Source organism: Numida meleagris, chromosome 2 (assembly GCF_002078875.1).
Source record: "Numida meleagris isolate 19003 breed g44 Domestic line chromosome 2, NumMel1.0, whole genome shotgun sequence".
NCBI classification, from domain to species: domain Eukaryota; kingdom Metazoa; phylum Chordata; class Aves; order Galliformes; family Numididae; genus Numida; species Numida meleagris.
In genome coordinates this window covers 13524148-13536581 of record NC_034410.1, presented here as the reverse complement: position 1 = coordinate 13536581, position 12434 = coordinate 13524148, and the positions used below count along the sequence as shown (strand labels likewise).

Here is a 12434-nt window from a genome sequence, read left to right as displayed (position 1 = left end):
GATGTGAAAACTTTGATATGCGACCTCTGTTCTGATTTCTGTGGATAGAAAACAGCAACAAGTTATGGGGCAGTCAGCTGTCTGGCCAGTCCGAACACTCCAGTGTTGTTCAGAATCTGTATAGGGTAAAACATTTCCACTGATTAAATGCCTAGAGGGGGGAGGCAGAGAGCAGAGTGTACATCTGTATCTCCATCCTTTTTACAAAATGTTTGGAGAGTTCTATTCATATCAAAGCAAAAGAAAAACAACTCAGAGGGCCCAATTTTAAAGGAATGCTTTGTTTTGTGAGTTGAGGATTTTTATTCCAGAAATAGTCATCTGTGCAACCTTCATTTGGAGAACTTTGGTAAAAGCAATGTATTGTGGGCCTCTAACAGGGGGTCACTTAGTACTTTTCTTACAAGTTCCTCGCTTCCTTCAGTGCATGAAGCATCATCCTCAGGGAATGAAGTTGTCTCTGATATTTCCAGCTCATTTGTCTTCAGAATATGCAAACTGAACGTGCAATGAATGAAGTAGAAAAATGCCTCAGAAAAAGAAAGGATTAAAGCAGCTGCATAATCCCCAAATAAGACTGATTTTCTCACCTCTTGTATGATCCTGCTCCTGCTACCCCAACAGAATTTGGAAAACTGGTGGAAGGTACAATTTGGAAATGTCATGATTTATAGTGGGAGTCAACATTCCTACATGCATATGAAGACAGTGGGAATCCTGTCTGGAGCATACCAAGTGCTAACATTAGAAAAATTAAAGCTTTACTAGCTCATGTTGGACCTCAGAACAGGTCAGCACTTCTGACTTTGGTCTCTTTATGCTCACGTATAAAATAACACCATGACCTCACCCATTATCCAAAGCATCTTTGAAAACGTGATTTCACATTTGTAAAGTATTCACGGTGGTGACTTGCATTGTAAAGAGGGAAAAGTCATGAGGTATTAATAATCCATTTCCAAAGTATGACTTGGAAGTTATGTAATGTATGCCAACATTATATGAATGTGTATCCACACAGAATGAAAGAACTCCGGTCAGGGGTTTCCCATCTTGTTAAGTGAAGAATTTTCAGGTACATTATAACATATTAGTTTTTCTATGAGACTTCAAGGTGTGTAAAGCACAGGAAATTATCAGGAATTAGCAGGAATTAGCAGGAATTAACATTTAGTGTGCAAATTTATTTATGGTATTTCCTAACCCACAAAGTCTTAACCATACAACAATACATATTTACATACCGTTTATATGCAAGTTTGTTGCTTACACAATTAGTCCAGTCAAGTGGTCTGCTAATGATTATCCTCCTCACTATTAATTGTGAAGTACAAATACACAATCAATGTGTTTTCACAAGTTGCTCAGTGTCAGTACCTTTTTAAAAAGTGATTGTATTCATCTGGTTTCATGATGTATGCCCTAGAAAATATACTGTATAATGAAGAATGGATGCACAAAATGAACATACACAGCTGCAGGTGTCCATATGTCTCTGTATTTTTAAAACATTAACCACTAGCATTTGCTCTTGCTTTCCCCAATCTGCTGTGTAAATGCTACTCCAGTTTGTTATGGACTTTATAGCAGGGATGGGCTTTCTGTTTGTTTTCTCAGGGATGATTTCTCCCTCACTGGAGCGGAACATTCTTAATGAGAACGTTATGTATACCCCAAGGAGCGCTAGTTAAATTTTGCTTCAGCTAAAACGCACTCTACTGATGTACCTCAAGCTTCTCCTTGAATCTTGAGTTTATACTCGATCTAAGCAGATTGTAACGGCAGAATATTCCATTACAGAAGCTGCGCTTAGCACTCTCCCCCTCCTCTGCACTTTAAAAGAGGATTCTCTCCGGGGCTAATACTTTAAGCCTGGTGTAGCGGACGGAGCTCCTCTTTTTGTTCCACCCGGGGCCCGCCAGGCGGCGGCCGTTGCGCTCACGCCCGCCCGAGCCGTTGGAGCGCCACCTCAGCGCCCGCGGCCGCCCCACTCAGCGGCGGGAGGGAGGCGGGCTGCGCGCCGCGCGGCGGGAAAGCTGACGAGTTACAGAGATTGACGTCGTTGGGCTGTAGGGATTAGTACACTCGTTTAAGAACCAGTATATTAGTTTAGCGAATGGAATCCACGAGTGATTGTTCTTAAATTTTCCATTTCAGCGTTATTGGGTGAATAGTCTTGTTTTCCTCAATAACTTTGTACTGGGGGCATAATAGAATACTTTTATCTTTTGCCTCAACAACTTTGCCTCACAAGAAGCGCTAGAATCATAATAGCATACTTCTATCTTTTGCCTCAGTACGTGCAAGGACATCTTCCTTGGATTCCACGTATATTGTTTCAGACGTTGCACACTAATGCGTAATAAGCAATGGAATTTTCCAAATTAGGGAAAAGCAGCTGAAAGTTAGTCAGAGGTCAGTGATGAAGCTGATGGTGGGAAATGGGGAAGAAGCAGGTGGGCATTCGACTTCCTTAGATACCACTGAGCATGCCCAAAGGGACATTAGCATATACCTACCAGCCCTTGAATAAGAATGAATATGTATGCCAATGTATTGAGTATGTATGTCTTAACTGTTTAAATGTAGAACCTGAACTCTGAGAGAGTTCTCTTACTTGTCAAGTTGCCCTATATGCATCGCGAGGAATAAAGGAATGCTGCTTTCTAACACCACATTGGAGTCAGCGAGTTTTCTTCCCAGATTTTGGATGACAATACAACGTAGGCAACAACGTAGGGATCTCCCTCAGACCTGAAGCAGTCCTTGAAGCATGTAGGCTGGTGCAGATGGAGAGGCATGTTGTTTGCTCCCCTGGGAATATATCTGAATACATTTGGTCTGCTGTGTGGAACTTGCTCTGTGGCAGCTGGAATTGCCCCCAGTCAGAAATGACAGAGGCCTTGAGAAATGAGAGAGGTGTCAGCACCGCCTTTACTGACCTGTGGCTGAAGTGCTACCAAAACAACTGAGCAACAAACGGCGTCAAACAAAACAAGTATCTGTCAAAACACTCGAAAGGGGGATTATCTTCACGGTACTGTGGTTGTCACAATAATAAATACATTTGGATTAGGTACAAGAAGAGAGTTTAGGCAGACTGTAAGAAGTTAAATAATGATTTACTTAATTTGACCATTATCTTGACTTACTTAAAACTTATAAGTACTTATTACTCAGATTCATTTATTTTTTTTATTTTTAAGGTAGGAAAGACTTTCCATTTGCTGAGAAACTGTAATCTAAAAGGAAAGCCTTAGAATACTTTTCCTTTCAGTATTTTTTTTTCATTTAGCATTTATTGTATTGATGTTAAGATGTCTTTGTATATAGAAAATAAATAAAAATCTGATAGAGACAAAAAACCTAAATGTCCTCATCTGTATGCTAAACAGAACAGCCGAAAGCCCAAAGCTTTGCATTTGCAAACCTTCTTGCAAAGGAGTTTCTGCTGTGTTTTTCATGGTGCTCAGAAGCAGCTTGAAGTCAGTTGCTCAACCCAATCAGAAAAGCCTGAGAACCCTTTCAGTTTTAACACTTTAGGAAATGAGATCCTCTTGCAACACTGTGTCTCTGATCATTCTGGAGCTGTGTATGGGCTTCTGATTTTTGATTTGGTTATGGAAGTTTGTAAGCTGAAATGTACTAAAGGCTTTTTAATATTGTCATTGCATTACTTTTTATGTAGAAAGATTTTGATTTAAAATTATTCTAAACCTAAGTACACAATGTTCTGTATTCTGTGCTTTGTTGTTTATATATAGTCTTATTTATACAATTCATGCAGATGCATGGTTACTACAAAAGCAAAAATGCCTACTCTTAAAAGTAAACACTACAATTTCCTGTTTACCTATTTTCTTCATAGTTTTGTGTTGTTTAAAACAATATCATAGGGCCACATTCCTCACAATGGTTTGATCTCTTTAACAGTGTAACACAGAGCTGGATTTAACTTCTCAGCAGTGGTTTCGGTACAATTTTTGGTTTTGGCTTGCAAGGAGGTGGAGATACATGTGGGAATGAGTTCCGTATGTACCAGTTTTGTACTCTCCCTCACTTGCGTGCTGTCAGCTGTTACTGAACACTCAGCATAGGATGTCATCATGAGATCACACTATAGCTTGTGATTACATCCCATATGGCACTTACAATGTCATTTCGGTGAATTCCCTGAGCTCTTCTAGTTAGAGCTCACTCTTGTGCGTAGGTTGGTTCTAATCTTTTCAGTTCCAACTCTGAACTAAATTCTTATCTCATTTTCATTGACATTTACTTTTTCCTTGCCCTTTGTTTAACACACAAATTGTATATAAGAAGCAGTATTTATGGTAATAGCCTATAGATTTCCATGGGTTGCTTTATTCAAGTGAGAAACTGCACAGTGTGGGCATTCTGCCTGAGCCAACCAGAGCAAGCTTTAAGAAAACACAGGAAGTTATTGTGCCTGTCTTCCTCATACCAGAAGTGATCCAGAAGGGGAAGGGATATACTGGCTGGTTCTGCATTGTTTAGAGAGGCCTAAAGCAAGAGGAAAACATTCTGAAAGTCACTGAAAAAAAAACCCAAAAACTTGAAAGAACTTGAGTTGATTAATTTGCAAGCAATGTATCCATTAACACAAAACCCATTTGCAGCATCTAAGGATTATTTTTATATTGGTCTGATGTACTGATGTTAACTGGGTCTGTTCTTCCAGCCTAATACTGTTGCTATTGCTTTTCCTTACCAGAAATGGGCAGTATCACATTGACACTTCTGGGGAACGAGAGAGAATTTCCATCATTAGCTCTCTCTCCCAGCCTTAATTGTGCCTGTGGAGATGAACGTTTTAGTTTTCTACAGCCCTGACCCTGTCTGAAAAAATATTCAAACTTTCCAAGGAAAACAAAATCAAAGCAAATATGTTTGTCTATGACCCAACTGACAAAGAAAGCAATTTAGTCTGATGGCATGGATTGGAAATAGTTTTGTTGCATTTGCCTATGAGGCTACAGTAAACATTTAAGTCAGTCACAGCGCTTACCCTTACACACCCATGGTACACCTTGATGGTGGCAGGAAACAGCTGCTGCTTCTGCAGGAAATGGGATTGTAAGCCTGACTTTACTTCCTTGGGTCTCCTTCCTTTTTTACATAACATTCATTAACTACTGTAGTGTGTTTGCTTGGTGTGTGTCAGTTTATTTTGTTCTTAAACATCTGCTTTGCACAAATCTTAATAGCACAAAATGAAAATGTTACCGGCTCTATCAGTCTGCTTTACCGTAGAGTACCAGAAGCCAAATGTACTAATACAAGCTGCTTATATATGTTACAAATATTAAGAAAACTATTGTCCTGATCGTGTCCTTTGTTTTCACCAGATCTTTTTTTCTCACAAATAACACTACTGTTTTAATCCTTGTAATTTTTTTTTCCCCCAGAAACGTTATTTCTGTCTTCCTAAACGTAACAGAAACAGTAACAGGAGACAACTTCTTTGTGCAGTTACAGTGGTGAGCTTTGTCTTGTGCTTGCTAAATGGCTTTCTGCCTTCAAAACATTCTAAAATGAGGCTATTGCTGGTGGTACTTGACTAGTGCTAGTTGACTTCTGTCGATACGTGGCTAATTTATGACCAGCTCAGGTATTTCTTCAATTTGGGAAGTAGGTAGTCTACCTACAATACAAGCTTTCATTTTATTTATACACACATATATGTTTTACCTAAGAGGGAAATGGGAAGAGTTTCTTTAGGTACCTTGGTCACAAAAGACAAGCAAAGGAGAGTATACCCTCTCTGATAAATGAAAACGGAAGAGCGGCCTCCTTGGATATGGAGAAGGCTGAGGCGCTTCATGAGTTCTTTGCCTCGGTTTTCACTGCCAGTCAGGCTTCCAAAGTCTCTTGTGTCCCGAACTTCCAAGCAGGGATCAGGGAAGCAAAATCCCTCCCAGGCTAAGAGCAGAGCAAGTCTGAGACCACCTCATGAGGCTGAATGTGTACAAGTCCATGGGGATGGATGATGTGCATCCCAGGGTCCTGAAGGAGCTGGCTGATATAGTTGCCATCCATCGTATTTGAAAAGCCGTGGCTGTGAGGTGAAGTCCCTGGGGACTACAAAAAGGGAAACATCACTCCTATTATTAAGAAAGGGAGAAAAGAAGACCTGGGGAACTACAGGCTGGTAAACCTCATCTCTGTGCCAGGGAAGATCATGGAGCAGATCCTCCTGGAAGAGATGCTAAGGCACATGTGAGATGAGGTGATCTGAGACAGCCAGTATAGCTTCACCAAGGGCAGATCATGCCTCACCAATCTAGTGGCCTTCTTTGATGGAGTGATAGTATCGGTGGATCAAGGAAGGGCAAATGACATCATCTACCTGGACTTGTGCAAAGCCTTTGACATAGTCCCTCACATCCTTATCTCTAAGTTGGCAAGTGATGGAATTGAAGGGTGGACTGTTCAGTGTTAAAGAATTGGCTGGATGCTCATAGCCAGAGGGTTGTTGTTAATACCTCTACGTCTGGTCATGAGCGGTGTTCCCAAGGGTCCATCTTGGTACTGGTGCTCTTCAACATCTTTACCAACAACTTAGACTGGGATTGAGTGTACCCTCAGCAAGTTTGCTGATGACACTAAGCTGAGTGGTGCAATCAATACAATAGAAGGAAGGGATGCCATCCAGAGGAACCTAGACAGGCTTGAAAAATGGGCCCATGAGGACTTAATGAGGTTTAATAAGGCCAAGTGCAAGGTGTTGCACTTGGGTTGGGGCAATTCAAGACATAAGCATAGACTGGGAGATGATCCCCTTGACAGAAGCCCCACCAGGAAGGACCTGGGGGTCCTGATGGATGGAAAGCTGGACATGGAACTAAATGATCACTGATGTCCCTTTCCACCCAAGCCATTTCTATGATTCCATGATACTGAGTCGAGATGAGGCACTGGAGATAAATGAAAAAAAGGAGAAATCTAGGGATGTTGAAAAGAGGTAACAGCAAGATTCCAAAATAGTACATTTTTTTTTGTTTTTCCTTTTCCTTTAAGAACAATGTGAAGGAAAACTAAAACTATGCTAAGTTTAGGTACCTGGGTATCCAGAAAGACATTGTTGGAAAGTAAAGAGATGTTGAAATTTTTTGAAAGAGAGATAGCTCTTTTTCACAAGTTTTCTTAAAGCTGATAAAACCTTGAAATGACATAATTCAAGAGAAGGACAGAGGGGAAATATTACAAGAACAATTAATGATGCTGAGCTTGATTTATTAGTCATTAGGATAGAGACAATAACTGAAGATGTGTCAGCTGATGAAATCGCAGAGAGAGAACAGAATGTAAGATTAGCAAAAGGCTATGGACGCTGCCCTGGGGAATAACGAAAGTGGGAAAAAGTAAAAAGACTCATGAAAACTAAAAGAACAGTCTTGAAATGAGCTGGAACAAGAGAAGCCATCTTCAAGCCTAGTGGGTATAAAGTGCCAGGAAGGCAAGATAGGTCAGTGGCATCAAAAATAGGAAGAAGGCAAAAGGAAAATATGGGAGAAGAACAGTGAAATATATGCCAGGGCACAGCAAGAGTAGGCTACTCCACAAGGGAAGGCCATCTGGGAGATGATGATGACAGTAAGACCATCGAGGGCAGTGCCTTCACAGAGGAACGTAACCCAACGATAGGTGAGCAAGGCGAGCAGTCAGTCTGGTAAAGGTAATCAGGATCACTGAACAGGTCACGAGATAAGTCCAAAACGATGAGAAATGATCTGAGGTGGAGTCAAGCTCTTGGTCAGAATCATGGCTGGTGACAGCAACCAGTTTCAGCCAGCGGCCCAGTGTCAGACAAATCCGTAATGGCAATGCAAGGTCAGAGTCAAGGCCTGACATCAAGTCAGCAGGTCAGGATCAGTGACACTGATGGCCAGGTGAAGGGATGCCAACAACACAGCACAGGCAAGGGCCTCAAAGCTTTCACAGCTCCCAAGCCAAGGAAGAGAACGTCTCAAAAACATATAGAGCTGGTTCTCGCACAGCTCTTCTTGCTGCAGTCTTCTCCCCAGGTTACTCAACTGCATCATAACAGAGCTAGACGGTTCATACTATTTAATGACTTACAGTGGACTCCAGTTAATGAGAATTTTGTGAGTGCTTTAATTTGGGTCATTCTCAGTCCTACATCTGATCATAATTCCTTTTTGCTATTTGCAACATTTAAGATGAGAAAATAGGATAAGATGATCCAGAGACTGGAATGAGAATCAGTTGCATTGTGATACAAATGAAAAGAGTCTCTGTTTTGCAGGGGTTAAATATATAATGTATTTGGAAGGGCAAGGTTGAAAAAGAAGATACAATTGTTTTTATGATTATATACTTCTTAATTCTGGTGTTAGGGTGCTATTGAAAATTCATTTTTCTTGGGGGAATGACCAAAGCAGCATGAAAGAAGTATTCAGATATCCAAAATAAAATCTCATCCCTTGAGGCCAGAGTTGAGTTGCAGGTCTGTAAAGTGGATATCAAAAGGATGAGTTAACACAAACTGTACATACAGTGCAGCACTCATTGTTTCCTTATTTTCGGTCAGACTAGATGCCACACAGACCGTTTAGGTGCTATTCGGAATGGCAACACAAGAGAGAGCATTCACAAAGTAAGAAGTGATTCAGAGCAGTACTGTGGATTTTGTTATGAATGATAGCAGACTGAACTACTGCTTCTTCACATCTGTGACTTGGCTCTTGTTTGCAGCAACCAGCAAAAAACATACCCGTTGCCAAATCCAGTAGCCAGAGAAGCGAGGTTGCTGCAGCTCCATGTCCCCAGGTCCAACTGGTAGCAAGCCTAAGTGCATATTCCCTGCAAGAGTGTACATGTACAGAACATGTACGCACAACATGCATAAACACACAAAACATCACAGCAAACAGCACTCAGAAATACAAACAGAACCAATGGCTTCATCCTATTTCCCCTGTCCGGCTAAGCATAATGAAGGCCCATTAGTGGGAAATACAGGCAAGAACACAGTGTTCATCCCTGCAGCGACTGAGCTCAGACACTAGGTCTATCCAGCAGCTGGCCCATCTCCACTCTCCTCCTTCACTGCCACCTGTGCATGTGCTGCTCTGGCTGTGGGTACAGACTGAACTGCTTTGAAGACACCAACACCCACACGATCCCGCCGGTTACCGGCCTTACACAACCGGGGCTGCCCAGTAATTGGCCCATATCTCCGGCTGCCTCTTTAGGGGAGAGGTGACGAAGAGGACACGTGTAACTATCCTTCAGCCACACACACTTCAGGGAAACAGGGCTGCTTCTGCCCTCAGATGGAGGAAGGTAGAAACGACTTTTAAAACAGAGCCCCATTTCTTAGATTTTCTTTTCTTAAAAAATGCATTATTTTTCTCATTTGTTGCGTATCATGAAGCAATATCAACCAAATACTCCATTTGGTAGAACTGTACTAAATTACAGAAATTCTCTAGCACACATGCTGTGGCTTCACATCAGTTGTCATTCCATGTGATACACACTGTGCAGTACTCTGGCCTTCGTGCATTTTATACAACATCTAACTTCTTTTACTCAAGATCAGCTTTACCTAAACTCTTCTCAAACTTGATCTAAAGGTCATGATTCATACTACTACAATGTTTATTACCTCTTGCCCGATCAGACATAGTTCTCCTTTTTCTTTCTTTTTCAAATGAGATCTACTTCTACAAGATAAAGAGACAGTATGCAAGTATTTTAAGGTACTTTTATTTAATAAATAACTTCAGTAATAGCACTGTAAAAAGTGAACATCTGTTAAAATAAAAAGGCACTTAAAACAAGAATATGACTATGATGCAGTTTGAATGGTCAAAGGCAAATATACATGGCACATGGCAAAAATGTGTGACTTGTCACATGACAAACTACGCAATCTTAGCTACAGGGCAAAGGCAAATTTACAGCTAAGACTGCCCAAAAAGAAAAAAAAAACACTTGTGTTGATACAAAAATATTACAAAGAATCGCAACCAAATACGTTAAAAAGATTAGGAGTGTGACAAAGCACCAGACTAAAGAAACATTTCACAAGAAAGACACAGTATGATGTAAGGCCCTTATGTGTTCTGAGGATGTCTTGGTAAAGTACTTCGTGATACTGCCCAACCAGGGCTTGAATTTACAAAGAAAAATGAAGCAAGTTACCAGTCAGCAACTTTTTCAGTAATGGCACGTGTTTTAAAGCTATTTTTTTTTCCTTCTTAGAATTCTTTCCAAACCCTTTCATCTTCACCATAACCTGGCAATAAGCAATTACAAAAATTAAAAATAAGCATGCTTACATTTTTTCCACCTTTTACACTGCTCATTTCCAACTCATTCAACTTACCATCTACTTAATCGCATGTCTAGCAAGTAGAAGCCCAGTAATTCACCAGCTCCACGCTACACGAGCTTAAACATATCTGCAAACTCAAGCCCTGATTTCCCTGTAAAGCTACAAATTTTAGCACTAAATGGCTAGGCAGAGCCCTCATGCTGATTGCTTTAACCAATTCCCTCCCAGTCTTGTCAAAGCACTATCACACCCTGTAGAAGATCTAGATTCACAGCACGGGAGTGGAAAAGGTCCAAAAGGCACCATGTGACCTTAGCTGACTAGGCTACACAGTCTCAAGTTTTTTGTTTTTTTTTTTTTTGTCAAACCCCTGGCACTGATTTTTATTTGCAAAAGAAATTAAAAATAAACATAAAAAAAATTACATATGGTACATTTTCAAAACCTGAACAGGAAAACAAACCTATATGTAATGAATTAGTAAAATCACTGCAGTTTGCCCTAACTCTATCTTACTGTGACTACAAAAATTGCTATGCTGCATACAGTGTCGTGAAGTTATACAAGCAGTGTTCATTTTCCCTCATATTTAGGATTGACCACAGTTGTCACTGCACTCTTGTAAATAGGATTTTCACCCTAGAAAAAGAAAAATATTTGTATTAACATTCAAAGAGGTGAAAAAAGCACAGCGTTTTTAAAAAGTATGAACATCAGTTTAAGAAATTACTCATTAATGTTTTGTTTGTACACAAACAGCTTAAGTAAAGCTAGTTTTCCCTCCAGCAACTTAAAGGCATGCTCAGCTAACAAAGCAAAGCGTTAGGACACAATCCTGCTCAGTTTATGTCACAGATTTCCTTAAAGCTGCTGAACCTCATATGCTGCTATCTCAGGCTGAGCAGTCAGTTCAAGTCTGCAGCCCAATATGGTTTTTAAAGAAGAACAGAATTGTAAACAATATCATTTGAAACTATGACTGATCATAGACCACATTCTGCTATAATTAACACTTAAATAGCTTATTTCATATTACAATTTAATTCTAGAAACAGAGTGGAAAGGCCTGTACCATCTTAACAACACACATTCAATATTCAGTGTTGAACATTAGCACTTGTAATTCTCCCTTTTATTCCTGCAGGTTCCTTCCTCTCTCTCGATATGCACAAAAAGGCATAGTTAAACCTAGAAGATTGCTGCAGTGGTGCAAATGCTGCAATAAAAACAATATTTCTACTGCTATTAAAAATGCCTTTAACTGCTAATATCTCTCTTATTGACATTTGAAAACCTCTAAAATCAGTTTATTTTAAGCTTCCTTTGCTTTATCTTAGTAAATCTTACTCCATTTATGGCACATCCTTGCACACCTAGGATGAATAGCTTGAAGTCTAAACGAAGAGAAAAATCTTATTAGAGGGAAGGGCTATTGCAAGAATTCTGCCAGCACAGCCTAGATCTCCAGTTCCACGCTCTTATAGCAACTGAGCTTCAAGCTAAATAAATGTTGTTTACCAATATGAAACTCTTCTGTGCATGTACGAATAATTCCTGAGGAAATTCAGTCCAGAGCAGATGTCAGCCTAAGTACAGCTCTGGCCAGAACCGTATCTCTCCCTTTGAAATTCCTCACAGCTAAGACATCTTATTACACCACAATTCAATTCTACTCTATTAAATTACAGAGCATTTAAAATATTTCAGGTTAAAATTTTTTTTTCCCTACAGTCAATCAAAGGAAATCCTCCTCCTCCCCCCTCCCCCCTCCTCTGGATATAATTTTTTTTCTTTCATCTTTGATAGTCTGGCTTCGGGTGCGGAACAAACTGTGTCTGGTAGAGACTTATTGCTTTAATAAAGCAGATTTTCAAGTAGATTTTTATTGTTCTATACACAGCACTTGAGATCAGGTGACACATAGGAGGTGTTCTGTAAAGCGTCAAAAACCAAATGATTAATATTCGTAAATAAAATGGGCTGCATCTTGCCACAAGATACTGATTTGAATAATCCTTTTATTTGTAAGGAACTTGAAGCCCCTATACATGTACGCGATTTATAGAGATTAGGCATGTCTGTTTTTTTCTGGGGTCATAAACCTGAAACA

The 12434-nt window shown here is 40.1% G+C and overlaps 1 protein-coding gene across 2 annotated transcripts in view; it reads right to left on the bottom strand.

Moving 5' to 3' along the window:
• ITGB1 (integrin subunit beta 1) overlaps positions 9737-12434 on the bottom strand; it is a 43067-nt gene continuing 40369 nt past the window's right edge. For both annotated transcript variants that reach the window (XM_021386799.1, XM_021386798.1), the window contains exon 16: positions 9737-10963. In XM_021386799.1, coding sequence (XP_021242474.1) covers positions 10898-10963 — 66 coding nt within the window. In that variant the 3' untranslated portion in view covers positions 9737-10897. The remainder of the gene's footprint in view (positions 10964-12434) is intronic.